Source organism: Heptranchias perlo, unplaced genomic scaffold (assembly GCF_035084215.1).
Source record: "Heptranchias perlo isolate sHepPer1 unplaced genomic scaffold, sHepPer1.hap1 HAP1_SCAFFOLD_1183, whole genome shotgun sequence".
Classification (NCBI taxonomy): Eukaryota; Metazoa; Chordata; class Chondrichthyes; order Hexanchiformes; family Hexanchidae; genus Heptranchias; species Heptranchias perlo.
The window spans coordinates 12,887-27,508 of record NW_027138411.1 but is presented as its reverse complement, the minus strand read 5'-3'; the positions used below and the strand labels follow the sequence as shown (position 1 = coordinate 27,508).

The following is a 14,622-nucleotide window of genomic DNA, read 5'->3' as shown; positions in this document are numbered from 1 at the left end:
CATGAAAACTTTAAAGAACAGTGGATCCCGTGCCCAAAATTGGTAATTGTCCTGGATTAGCTATCCTGAAGTTTTGGTAAGGAGAAGTTGGTCCCAGCTGAACCGGAGCATGAGGAATCAATTAGAAGAGAATCAGATAAGACCGATAACGACTAAGCACTTAAAAGGGCTAAAAGCTATACAGTGCTTATCTCTTCTAAACCTCGCTTTAAAGCTGCAGGCCTATGGAAGTCAAACAGAAGTAATGTCGGCGGTTTGGAGAGGTTGTCTCAAAACTACAGATTAAAAAAGTGGACTTTTGAGCAGATCCTGGGCCTGATTGTGCAGTAAGGGAGCGAAGGGTCGCGTGGTGGGAGGGGGGGGGGGGGGGGGGTGATCCCATGATGTAATGGAACCGTGATTCCCAAAGCCACTCATTATTTGGCAGGTTCCCACAGTGTGTGAGTAATGCCTGAATAGCAAAAAGAGTATTTTAAGGCTTGGATGCTGAATTTTTAGCTATGGTCTTGTAAACGAAGGAATCAGTGGAACATCACTCTTAGCAGGAGACGTCACGTTGACAACAATGTCCAGGTGCAAGTCTCCCAAATGCAAGAGAGACTTTTGAGTTCTTTTTCACTCAGGAAGCCCAGCTCAATCTTCAAGCAGTGTTTGTGTCGGTGAAAATGATTGTATTTTCATTATCTAAGATGAAAATTAGGACCATACTTTTTATGAAGCATATAAAGAAAGACTAAAACTTTAACTTAAGGTACAAGATTAACACTACCATTAGTTCCAAGACTAAAGCAACAACTAACAAATGTTGGAAATTGAATCAGACAAATAAAGTCTTTGTTGTAATTAGTTCCCGATGGTGCTGTGAGTTGTTTGAAAAATTAAATAATTCTAATATACTTTGAAAAAAATGATGTAGTATGGAAACATGGAAAACAAAAACTAAATTTTTAACAATGCTTTTATGATTGAACATAAATGTGACTAAAATTTGAATGAAGGAATTGTCTAAAAGTAGGACAGAATTTTTTCTTATGAAGGACTCAGGGTAAATTTTCATCTTCAGCTCTAAGCTTAGTTAGAGCTTTTTTTTTTATTCGTTCATGGGATGTGGGCGTCGCTGGTGAGGCCGGCATTTATTGCCCATCCCTAATTGCCCTTGAGAAGGTGGTGGTGAGCCGCCTTCTTGAACCGCTGCAGTCCGTGTGGTGAAGGTTCTCCCACAGTGCTGTTAGGAAGGGAGTTCCAGGATTTTGACCAAGGGACAATGAAGGAACGGCGATATATTTCCAAGTCGGGATGGTTTGTGACTTGGAGGGGAACGTGCAGGTGGCGTTGTTCCCATGTGCCTGCTGCTCTGACGAGTTGCTGCAGTGCATCCTGTGGATGGTGCACACTGCAGCCACAGTGCGCCGGTGGTGAAGGGAGTGAATGTTTAGGGTGGTGGATTAGGTGCCAATCAAGCGGGCTGCTTTATCTTGGATGGTGTCGAGCTTCTTGAGTGTTGTTGGAGCTGCACTCATCCAGGCAAGTGGAGAGTATTCCATCACACTCCTGACTTGTGCCTTGTAGATGGTGGAAAGGCTTTGGGGAGTCAGGAGGTGAGTCACTCGCCGCAGAATACCCAGCCTCTGACCTGCTCTCGTAGCCACAGTATTTATGTAGCTGGTCCTGTTAAGTTTCTGGTCAATGGTGACCCCCAGGATGTTGATGGTGGGGGATTCGGCGATGGTAATGCCGTTGAATGTCATGGGGAGGTGGTTAGACATGCTAAAGACAAAAAATTATCCCTATAACACAAAAAAAACCTAAAATCATTTCTAGGACTAAAACAACATGCTTCCAGATCAGAAAAATAATTTGATTTAAGTAGAGATCAGAAAAGATGAATCCATCATTTAATGCTGACTCATCTGACTATATCAGGCATCAAAATTCTCCTCGGCTCTCTCACTTGTTTGAGACAGCTTGCAAGACTGCTGAACCCCCAGTTTCTGCAATCGCTGTCCTCCCTGACATTGGGTGTCGATACAACAACAACAACAATTTGCATTTCTGTAGTGCCTTTAACGTAGTAAAATGTCCCAAAGTGCTTCACAGGACCGTTATCAAACCAAATTTGACACCGAGCAACATAAGGAGATATTAGGACAGGTGACCAAAACCTTGGTCAAAGAGGTAGGTTTTAAGGAGCGTCTTAAAGGAGGAGAGAGAGGTAGAGAGGTGGAGAGGTTTAGGGAGGGAATTCCAGAGTTTAAGGCCTAGGCAGCTGAAGGCACCGTCGCTAATGGTGGAGCAATTAAAATCAGGTTTGCAATAGAGGCCAGAATTGGAGCAGCGCAGAGATCTTGGAGAGTTGTAGGGATAGGAGGTTACAGAAATAGGGAGAGGCTACGCCATGGAGGGATTTGAAATCAAGAATGAGAATTTTAAAATCGTGGCCTTGCTGGACCGGGAGCCAGTGTAGGTCAGCGAGCATAGGGGTGATGTGTGGGCGGGACTTGGTGCGAGTTAGGACACGGGCAGCAGAATTACTTAATTACAATAATGGGATTACAGCCCAGAAGTTTTAAGACTTTTTTTTATAGGGTACCACCTGCCAATATTGACACATTCAAACGACACTGCCAGTTACCTAAAGCAAAATGGTACTAACATTGCAGAAAATATTTTTTTATTAATAAATGTATGCTAACAGAAATAACATGCTAGCAAAGAACTCAGAAATCTGATGACGGATAGAAAGATAATGGTTTCACAGAGCTCCAGTGATCCCTTATGGACTACCTTGAGTTCAGGGACCCCAGTTTGAAAACCGATGCTGCATAGCACAGATGTCTTCAAATTGCATGCAGACAGTGCTATCACTGTGTTTGGGTCAGTTGTTTGCAGCACCTGACAGTAGTCACCTCCGGGTTGACATTTGTGTCAAGCACAGCTGGAATTTTTACTGGTGTTTAGAATCAGAACTGCCTTAAGAAAGCAGATCTTAAAGATAAACTCGTGTTGGTTCTCCGCGGACACAACATTCACTAAATGCCTTCCTGTGGTGAAGGTTTTAGTCAGATTCCAGCGCTTACAGGTCTATCCATATCTGACTGACAGAGAGCCCTTCTCTCATTTCCACAAGAACGTCCATTCCACGGGTTTCAATTCTTCCGAGGAAACCAGGTTTTTCTTGTAAATTCCTGCGGTGCTGAGCACCAGGGGAGGAGCCTCAGGTATCAGTACGGGAGTGGGAGCAGAGTGGAGTCGGGAGGAGGGGCACTGAGCACCAGGGGAGGAGCCCCAGGTATCAGTACGGGAGTGGGAGGGGAACGGAGTCGGGAGAAGGGGCTCTGAGCACCAGGGGAGGAGCCCCAGATATCAGTACAGAAACGGGAGGGGAGCGGAGTCGGGAGAAGAGGCACTGAGCACCAGGGGAGGAGCCCCAGGTATCAGTACGGGAGCGGGAGTGAAGCGGAGTCGGGAGAAGAGGCACTGAGCACCAGGGGAGGAGCCCCAGGTATCAGTACGGGAGCGGGAGGGGAGCGGAGTCGGGAGAAGGGGCTCTGAGCACCAGGGGAGGAGCCCCAGGTATCAGTACGGGAGTGGGAGGGGAGCGGAGTCGGGAGAAGAGGCACTGAGCACCAGGGGAGGAGCCCATTTCCCCATTCACTAAGATCAGTGAGATTGAGATCACAGTGACGTCGCAGTGAACAGAGAGGGGGAGCTCTGAGAGACCTGGAATAAAAGAGTAGGTTATTCGGGGTAAATAAACAGTAAGTAAATTAATAATAAGCGAGTATCTAAAGGGAGTTTAGAAAACAAAAAGGTTTCTAAATATAATGGACGGGCAGCTGAGACCCATTGCCTGCAATTCCTGCGCCATGTGGGAACTTCAGAACGCTTCATGTGTCTGGAGGGCCACATGTGCAGGAAATGCCTCCAGTTGCTTGAGTTCAAGCTGAGGGTTCCTGAGCTTGAGGGACGGCTGGAGTCACTGCAGAGCATAAGGGAGGTTGCCTGGATCATACGTTCCAGGAGGTGGTCATCCCGCAGCTACGGAGAGTTCAGGATCTCAAGTGGGTGGCCATCCGAAAGGATAGGAAGAGGCAGGCAGTGCAGGAATCTTCTGAGTGTGTTCCACTCTCAAACCGGTATTCCTCAAAGGAGTGCAGTCCTGAGCACGGTACCATGGTGCAAAGGACTGCACAGGGAGACACAGTGAAGTGTAGAAATGTAGTAGTCATAGGGGATTCGATAGTCGGGGGACAGACAGCATTTCTGTGACCGCTGACGGGAGTCCCGCATGGTGTCTTGCTTCCCTGGTGCCAGGGTAAAGGACATCATGGAGAGGGTGCAGAACATTCTGCGGGGGGAAGGGGAACAGCTAGAAGTCGTGATCCATGTAGGTACCAACAACATAAAAAGGAAAAGGGATGTGGTCCTGCGGTTAGAGTTTCAGGAACTAGAGAGGAAGTTAAAAAGCAGGACCTCAAAGGTAGTAATCTCTGGATTACTCCCAGTGCCACACGCTAGTGAGTACAGAAATAGGATTAGAAGGCAGGTTAGTGCGTGGCTAGAGACATGGTGCATGAGGGAGGGCTTCAGCTTCTCGGGGCATTGGGACCAGTTCTGGGGCACGAGAGACCTGTTCAAGAGAAACAAGGTGCACAAAGGATTGGGAGAGTCAGATAGCACTAGAGGAAGAAATAGTACAGTATTTGGTGGGATCAGAGTAAGCGAGAATATGAGAAGGTCTAAGATAGGTTTAGAGTGCATGTATGTAAACGCATGAAGTGTGGTAAATAAGGTTGGTGAGCTGCCAGCGCAAATAGCCACATGGGAATATGATGAGGTGACGAGAACAGAGTCCTGGCTCAAAAAAGGGCTGGATAAGTAAATAAAAGTAGATAAGTAAATATTCCTGGATACAAGGTGTTCAGGAAAGATAGGGAAGGAAAAAAAGGAGTGGGGGATAGCAGTATTGATTAAGGAGAATATTGCAATGCTGGAGAGAGAGGATGTCCTAGAGGAGTCAAGGACAGGCTTTATTTGGTTAGAATTAAGAAACAATAGAGGTATCATTACACCACTGGATGTATTCTATGGGCCACCAACTAGTGGGAAGGATATAGAGGAGCAAATTTGCAGGGAAATTACAGAGGTGCAAGAACTATAGAGTAGTGATAATGCAGGTCTTCAATTACACTAATTATAGACTGGGATAGTAATAGTCTAAAGGGCAAAGAGGGGGAGGAATTTCTGGTGTGTTCAGGAGAACTTTCTTGATCAGTATGTTTCTGGCCCAACGAGGAAGGAGGCATTGCTGGATCTAGTTCTGGGGAATGAAGTGGGTCAGTGGAGCATATGTCACTGGGGGAACATTTAGGGAACAGTGATCATAGTATTATAAGGTTTAGATTAGTTATGGAAAAGGGCAAGGAGCAATCTAGAGTAAAAATACTTAATTGGATGAGGGCCAATTTCAGTGGGTTGAGAACGGATCTGGCCCGGGTAAATTGGAATTAAAGATTGGCAGGCAAAACTGTAATCGAACTATGGGCAGCCTTTAAAGAGGAGATGGTTCGGGTACAGTCTTGGTACATTTCCACGAGGGGGAAAGGCAGGGCAACCAAAGCCATAGCTAAGGATGACGAAAGAGATAGAGAGTAAGATGAAGCAGAAAAAGGGGGCATATGACAGATGTCAGGTTGATAATACAAGCGAGAACCAGGCTGAATATAGAAAGTACAAGGGAGAAGTGAAAAAGGAAATAAAAAGGGCAAAGAGAGAGTGTGAGAATAGACTGGCAACTAACATAAAAGGGAATCCAAAAGTTTTCTGTAGGCATATAAATAGTAAATGGGTGGTAAGAAGAGGGGTGGGGCCAATTAGGGACCAAAAAGGAGATCTACCAATGGAGGCAGAGGGCACGGCTGAGGTACTAAATGAGTACTTTGCATCTGTCTTTACCAAGAAAGAAAATGCTGCCAAAGTCACAGTAAAAAGGGGAGGTAGTTGAGATACTAGATGGGGTGAAAATTGTGGAAGAGGAGGTACTAGAAAGGCTGGCTGTACTTAAAGTAAATAAGCCACCCGGTCCGGATGGGATGCATCCTAGGTTGCTGAGGGAAGTAAGGGTGAAAATTGCAGAGGTGCTGGCCATAATCTTCCAATCCTTCTTAGATATGGCGGTGGTGCCAGAGGACTGGAGAATTGCAAATGTTAAACCCTTGTTCAAAAAAGTGTGTAAGGATAAACCCAGCAACTATAGGCCAGTCAGATTAACCTCGGTGATGGGGAAATTTTTAGAAACAATAATCCGGGACTAAATTAATAGTCACTTGGACAAGTGTGGATTAATAAAGGAAAGCTAACACGGATTTGTTAAAGGCAAATCGTGTTTAACTAACTTAATTGAGTTTTTTGATGAGGTAACAGATGGCTGATGAGGGCAATGTGGTTGATGTTGTGTATATGGACTTTCAAAAGGCGTTTGTTGAAGTGCCACATAATAGGCTTGTCATCAAAATTGAAGCCCATGGAATAAACGGGGCAGTGAGATCATGAGCAAGATACTGGCTAAGTGACAGGAAACAGAGAGTCGTGGTGAACGGCTGTTTTTCGGACTGGAGGAAGGTATACAGTGGTTTTCCCCACTGGTCCGTACTAGGACCACTGCTTTTTTTGATATATATTAATGACTTGAATTTGGGTGTACAGGGCACAGAGCACAATTTCCAAATTTGGAGATGACACAAAACTTGGAAGTTTTGTAGTAAACAATGAGGAGGATAGTAATAGACTTCAATAGGACATAGACAGGCTGGTGGAATGGGCAGACACATGACAGATGAAATTTAACGCAGAGAAGTGCGAAGTGATACATTTTGGCAGGAAGAATGAGGAGAGGCAATCTAAACTAAATGGTACAATTCTGAAGGGGGTGCAGGAACAGAGAGACCTGGGGGGATATGTGCACCAATCTTTGAAGGTGGCAGGACAGGTTGAGAAAGCCGTTAAAAAAGCAAAAGGGATCCTGGGCTTTATAAATAGAGGCATAGAGTACAAAAGCAAGGAAGTTATGTTAAACCTCTATAAAACACTGGTTCGGCCACAGCTGGAGTATTGTGTCCATTTCTAGGCACCGCACTTTAGGAAGGATGTGAAGGCCTTGGAGAGGGTGCAGAAAAGATTTACTAGAATGGTTCCAGGGATGAGAGACTTCAGTTACGTGGAGAGACTGGAGAAGCTGGGGTTGTTCTCCTTGAGCAGAGAAGGTTAAGAGGAGATTTGATGGAAGTGTTCAAAATCATGAAGGATTTCGATAAAGTAAATAAAGAGAAACTGTTCCCATTGGCGGAAGGGTCAAGAACCAGTGGACACAGATTTAAGGTGATTGGCAAAAGAACCAAAAGCGACATGAGGCAAAACTTTTTTACACAGCGAGTAGTTATGATCTGGAATGCGCTGCTTGAAAGGGTGGTGGAAGCAGATTCATTCGTGGCTTTCAAAAGGGAATTGGATAAATACTTGAAGGGAAAAGATTTTCAGGGCTATGGGGAAAGAGAGGGGTAATGAGACTAACTGTATTGCTCTTACAAAGAGCCGGCACGGGCTTAATGGGCCAAATGGCCTCCTTCTGTGCTGTATCCATTCTATGATTTCAGAGGAATTCTAGTTATGCTTGTATAGGATGTGTGTTTGTATAGGCTATCAGCTTCAGGCTATCTGAGACAGTCTTATTTACTGAAGTAGTGTTATTCTGTCAGAATGCTCCTGCCTTTGAATGGGAAACAGGATTAAGGTTCAACATTGTGTGATTGTTATTGGAGGTCAATCAGAGTAACCCCAGGACATTGCTGCAGGAATTCTTCAGGGATGATTTCGTGGCCCGGCCATCTTCAAACTGCTTCATCAATTACCGTCCCTCAATCATAAGGCTGTTCGCTGATGATTCCACAGTGTTCAGCTCCATTCACGACTCCTCCGATAATAAAGCAGCCCATGCCCGCCTATAGTCGGACTTGAAAAACAACCAGGCTTGGGCTGATAATTGGCTGATAATATTCGCACACAAAAGTGTCAGGTAATGACCATCTCCAACAAGCAAAGTCAACTACCTCTCCCTGACCTTCAATGGTACCACCTTCACCACATCCACCTCCATCACCAACCTGGAAGTCACCATTGACCAGAAGCTTAACTGGACCAGTTGTATCAACAACAGGGCGACAAGAGCAAGGGCTGAGGCTCAGTACTCTGCAATGAGTGGCTCACCTCCTGATTCCTCAAAACCTCTCCACCATCTACAAAGTTCAAGTCAGGAGTGTGATGGAATACTCTTCGCTCACCTGGATGGGTGCAGCTGCAATAGCACTTGAGAAGCTCTACACCATCCAGGATAAAGAAGTTCACTTGATCGGCACCCCTGCCACTGGACTTACTATTCATCCGCTCCACCACCGCCACACTGACTGGAGTATGTCCTATCTACAGGATGCACTACAGCAACTTACCAGCTTACTTTGTTAGCACCTCCCAGCCCTGCAACCTCCACCACTAAGAAGGATACGAGCAGCAATGTCATGAAAACACCATCACTTGTACGTTCCTGTCCAAGTTGCACACCATCCCTGATTTGGTTCATATGCTGCTGCTCCTTCACCATTGCTGGATCAAAATCTTGGAATTCCTTACCTAGCAGTGACACCTTTGACAGATGGACGAGTGTAGAGCTAGAACAGGTTATATGAAAATACTGTTGGTTGATTTGCAGGTTTTTAAAAAAAAATGTTTACTCCTTTAGTAAAATGACTCATCTGTGCTTGGTTGTGTGTGAATTCTACTGTGCTGAGATTCGGAACTTACATTGCGATGAGCTGTGGGTAAATCATATGCTACTACTCCACGGTGCAGTAAATGAATTTGCTACCAGATTCACCCACCTTACTATTTCTATACCATTCCATGCCGTATTATTTTGGCCTTGTGTCCTATAACCTAAGCCATGTGTATGGTAGAGTGATCTTTCCTGTCCTTCATTTTTGTATGTTCATATCACCTGAGCAAATGATTACAAATAAAATGAAGAACAGTTGGATTTGCACAAAAAATAAAATTACAAAACCAACATTTCTGCTGGGAATCAACTTAGTCTGAATTTCTATAGATGTTCCTCTCCATACGAAGGTTTCTAGAAAAGAAATAGTGTTGTAGAAATTGACTATTATCTTCTTAATGTTCACTTCAAGTGCTGTAAGTGTTGGGCTATAATTGTGTAGTTTGCTTGTTTCTCTAAGTAATACTAAAAGAGAGTCATATTAAGATTTCATTTGTTTAAAAAAAACCTCTCCATTCTGCTTGTTTGCTAAGTACGTCATTAACCTATTTCTCATCTAGATGCTGTCCCTCGACGACATCATCCGAAAACACATCAAGTTCCACATGTACGCTGATGATACCCAGCTCTACCTCACTACCACCTTTCTTGACCCCTTCAACATCTCTGATTTTATCTGGCTGCTTGTCCGACATCCAGTGCTGGATGAGCAGAAATTTCCACTAACTAAATATTAGGACGACCGAAGCCAGTGTCTTCGGTCCCCGCCACAAACTCCGATCCCTGACCACCCGCTCCATCCGTCTCTCTGGCAACTATCTGAGGCTCTACCAGACCATTCACAACCTTGACGTCGTATTTGACCCTCAGGAGCTTCCAACCCCATATCCGCTGTATCACCAAGGCCGCCCGCTTCCACCTCCGTATCATCGCCTGTCTCCGCCCCTGCCTCAGCTCATCTGCTACTGAAACCCTCATCCATGCCTTTGTTACCTCTAGACTTGACTATTCAAATCCCCTCCTGGTCGGCCTCCTGTCTTGCACCCTCCGTAAACTTGATCTCATCCAAAACTATGCTGCATTGGTGGCCGTGCCTTTGGCTGCCTAGGCCCTAAGCTTGAGAATTCCCTCCCCAAACCTCTCTGCCTCCTTTAAGATGCTCTTTAAAACATAGCTCTTTGACCACCTATCCTAAACTCTCCTTATGTGGCTCGTGTCAAATTTTGTTTGATAATGCTCCTGTGAAGTGCATTCGGACATTTTACTACGTTAAGGCGCTACAAAAATGCAAGTTGTTGTTGTGATTTTATGTCACAGCTGATTATTAGTGTGCCAGAAGATAGTGATAAAATACCTTGTTCATTATTTAGGTTGGTTCTTAATTTCCTTTATGATTACTAATATTGCTAAATGCTATTTTTTAGTTTGTAAAATAACCCAGGATCATGTTGTGATAAAGTTCAGTAATGCGGTAACTTGCAATCAAGAACCAGCTTTAGGACATTTTGTTTTACACTGGGTATTGTCACACATGTACAACATAATTCATATAGTAATTGTGACCGGAACCGATTGCAGAGCTCTGAGTGAAAACTTTCATCCAGTTTTAAAATCTAGTTCGGTATTTCTGCAGGCAAGAAAGCTCCTATATTGATCACCAAGGAAATGGTTGAGTCGATGAAGGATGGATCTGTTGTTGTGGATCTGGCTTCTGAAACTGGTGGGAACATTGAAACCACTAAACCCGGGGAGCTTTATATACACAAGGTATGGAATTTGAAGTGGGTGTTCCTTCAACATAAGCCCACGGTACAGAGGTTACATTTTAATTGGGATTTTATTTGTGGAGTCCCAACACTTTTTGTGTAAATTCAATATTCCTAATATAATGACTTATAATAAATAACTTATTTTGCCATTCTGTTCTTGTGTTCATAGCTGACTGAAGGTAAATACACGTTTAATTCAAATCTATGTTTATCATTTAATGTACTGCTCTCAAATAATATAAAGTTTTGATCCAAGCATAGCATTTCTTGGCAACCATGTGTGTTTATCCGGTGTGATTTGTGTATCTTTATATTTCGATGGGTGTTTAAATTCCTGAATGTTTGTTTTTTTTTGTACTAAAAGTTCCTCACAACTAATGAACAGTTACTATTTACAGTGATTGAAAAATCATAATCTTGTAAAAGCTAACAATTGTTGTGGGAGCTTCTTCCTGGGAAACTGACTTTGTGTCTTAATGTTTTTCATTTTAACATTTTTTCGTACTTTGAAAAATTAGATTGCATCTATTCTGCATGGACTTTATTGGGTGTGGAACCCCAGCAAGTAGACTTGATTTTTTAAGATGCTCTTCGATAATATAATGGTAGTTTTCTATTCTATAAACAACTGAAGATTATATTACACAAAATTTGAGTTACTATGTTACAAAGCACAAAATAAATACAGTTGAGGGAGGAGCCCTTCGGCCCATATTAAATTTACAATGTACAATTAAAATGATTTGCATTCCCCTTATGTTGTAAGGTTTGCATCTCCTCTACCCTGCTCTGAGAACAATTCTGAAGTGTTGATTACTCCTTATGTATAGAACTTGCCGACCGTACCCAGTTTTAGCCTTTGCCCACTTGTTCTAGTGCCTTGGTTCGGGTCGAAGTAATGCTTTAGATTTACTTTATCTTTGATGTTCAATATCTTGTCTGCTTATTTATGATCCACTATGTTGCCCCTTTAAGGGGCTAAAGAGCCCCAGTTTCACCAGTCTTCCCAGTGGACTGACCTGGGCCATTTTAGCGTGACCTCTTCTGACTTAATACTCAACTGACCTAGCAATGTAGTTTGATGTGTTGTGCACTTTAGGTATTTCCGTTCTTTAGTGATTTCACATGTTAATTCTGTTCTAGCTCTAAGCTTTGGGCTTTGGTTTGGCTAAAAAAATGAACTGTGTCCAGTTTGCTAACTCATTGGGGTTATGCTAAAAGACTTTTCCTTCAGTTTTACATTTGATTTCAGATTGTCAAAAGTGTGGGAAGTAGTTTCAGTAGAAAGATTAATTTTCTCTCTTTTTTTAAGGGGGTGACTCACGTCGGCTACACAGATCTTCCCAGTCGACTGGCTACTCAGTCTAGCACATTGTACTCCAACAACATCACTAAACTGTTGAAAGCCGTCAGCCCCGACCCAGAGAACTTCTACCTGGATTTGAAGGACGAGTTTAATTACGGCACAATGGACCATGTGGTTCGAGGAACTGTGATAATGAAGGTGAGTGATGAATGCTGACAGAATCCATCCAACCTTAACTGCACATTCTCACATCAATTTCAGATTGTAGGCTTGTGCACACCAGTGTTTTCTGTAATCATGAGTCGAAACAGATAGTTTTAAATAGATGTCAAGAGTATTGAACCCAAGACAAAATTTTGCCTTGGAATTTATTATTGCCTTTGTGCTTTTTCATTTGTGAGGACATAGTAATCTGATCTAAGGGTCACAATGTTGATGATAATCATTTTCCTTATCAAGTCTCTTTTTTTCCCCTCCCTGCCCACCCTCCAAAAAGGAAAGTGGGGGTATTTTTTTTGACTGGCTTTAACTATTAATCCTTACCATGAAGGAACAGTGGGGATAAAATTCAACTTCAATGGAAAGGAAAATCAGGTGGGGTGTATAATGGGATGGTCAATCCATTGCTGCCCGTTTTGCACCCTGCCAGAGTTGAATTTTGCCTCCAGTGCTTCACTAAACCCCCTAAGTATAGAATTTATTTTTCTCCTACCGTTTTGTCGCTCCCCCTCCTCTCATGAGTGTGTTGAACTGTTTGCTGTAGTAGAGTTAACAGGTGCCAGTCATCTTCCAATATCTTGCCCAACTGACCATTATTCATGTATGAGCTTTGCAACACCAGCAGGCTATTCAGCCTTGGGGATATCACAGTTAATCCTGATCCTGCATGATATTCACACATGCACACTTTCAGCAGGGGCTGCAGGGGAGCGTTCAGGAGCAGGAATCCTGGCCGCCATTTCCCTCCTCTCCACCACTTTCTAACCCAGGGCCCCGAGGTGAATTGTAGGACCTCTATTGCCACCCCAGCTGAGATCAGCTAATTCGGCACAGGCCGGGATTGAACGTGGGCCTGTCTTGCTTTGCATGGCTCACCTGTGCATTGGTTAACTAGCTGTGTACCAAGTGGTTTATAACCACAACTATATGTACTTATTTTAATCCATCAACTCCTCTTGCATTAACAGGATGGGAAGCTGATCTTTCCAGCACCTCCACCGCAGAATATTCCAGTAAGTGCTCCGGTGCAGCCAAAGAAGGTGTCTGAGCTGGAGGTTGAGAAGAAGCAAGCAATTTCTCCATTTCGGAAGACTATGACCACAGCTGCTGTTTACACAGGAGGTGAGCGTAGACCAGTACAGTGCATGTAACTCTTGTTAACTCTTGTAAAGATCCATTCAAACTCACTATTAACCAGCTCTTCACGTGCAGCACTGACGGTCTCCATTCAACTGTTACTTATGTGCTCCTCAAATACCCTTTGAATTGATTTTAATCCAATTCACGTGGTATTAGGAATGTTGTAGATTTATATTTAACATTATTTTAATTGCCCTAATTTGATAAAATATCGGTATATCTCAGTACATATTTGGTTTCAGGCAGAGATTTGAAAGACAAATATGAGGTGCATGTCCCCTTTTGATTTGTTTTCTCCACCATGTGGCTCAATGGCAAAACTTCAATTGCAGACGCAGTGTTGCTGCAATAAGTGAGAGATTTGTCCTCTTCAAAATATGTCAGTTCTAACTCTGGTTTTTGTGTGTACTGATGGAAATTGATGGCAATGTTACCAGTATTTATATAAAATATCTCTCTCAAAATCTCTTGTCACCATCTTGCTCTAAGTCTTAAGGTGATACACCCTCCTAAAGCAGAATTGTTTTGCATTCCCTTTAGCAGTCTACAAAGTCTTCACCTCCCTCTTTGTCCCCATTTTATATTCTCCACCTTTCTTTAGCCCCCCCAGGCCAATGCCTATCCTGCTAGTAAACCAAATGATGGATCTCTTCTCTGCCTTTTTCTCTGCCCTGGGAAGAGCTTGGCCTCTACATGTCACCTCCTGGGTTAAAACATCCACCTTTGTATGCTATTAGCGTAGTGATCAAAGCTGGTTGGATTTTTAAAAAATTGTTCTTGGAATGTCCACGTGTTGCCCATCCCGAGTTGCCCTGGTGGTGGTGTGATGGTGATTGTCTTTACAACTGAGTGACTTGCTGGGCCGCTTCAGAGTGATGTTGAGTCAACCACGTAGAGTGGGACCAGAGCCTTGTGGGCTAGACCAGTTTGGAGTGGCAGATTCCCTTCCCTGAAGGATAGCACTGAACCAGTTTGGGTTTTTCCAACCATCTGACAGCTTCTATGGTCACTTTTTCTGGTATCTGGTATAAATCTGTTATACCCAAGTTAACAGATTTAGTAAATTCAGTTTTATAACTTGCCTTGGTGAGATTTGAAGTAGTTACATTACTGGACTAGTAATCCAGAGGTCTGAACTAATAATCCAGAGAATGTGAGTTTAAATTCCACCATAGCAGTTTGAGAATTTGAATTCAGTTTTAAAAATCTATAGAAATAACAAGTTGGTATCAGTAAAAGTGACCATGAAGCTGTCAGATTGTTGTAAAAGCCCAACTTTTAGGATGCCCTTTCGGGAAGGAAACCTGCTGTCCTTACCTGGTCTGGCCAAATGAGACACGAGTCCCACATCAATGTGGTTGACT

General features: G+C 43.4%; 1 protein-coding gene across 1 annotated transcript in view; it reads left to right on the top strand.

Annotated features, from left to right (window-relative positions):
- The window catches only part of LOC137308066 (NAD(P) transhydrogenase, mitochondrial-like), a gene marked incomplete at both ends in the record, with an annotated part of 33,123 nt that extends 19,883 nt beyond the window's left edge, over positions 1–13,240 (top strand). The window contains 3 exons of the mRNA XM_067977000.1: positions 10,458–10,591; positions 11,906–12,097; positions 13,087–13,240. Coding sequence (XP_067833101.1) covers positions 10,458–10,591; positions 11,906–12,097; positions 13,087–13,240 — 480 coding nt within the window. The remainder of the gene's footprint in view (positions 1–10,457; positions 10,592–11,905; positions 12,098–13,086) is intronic.
- Positions 13,241–14,622: the final 1,382 nt, after the last annotated feature.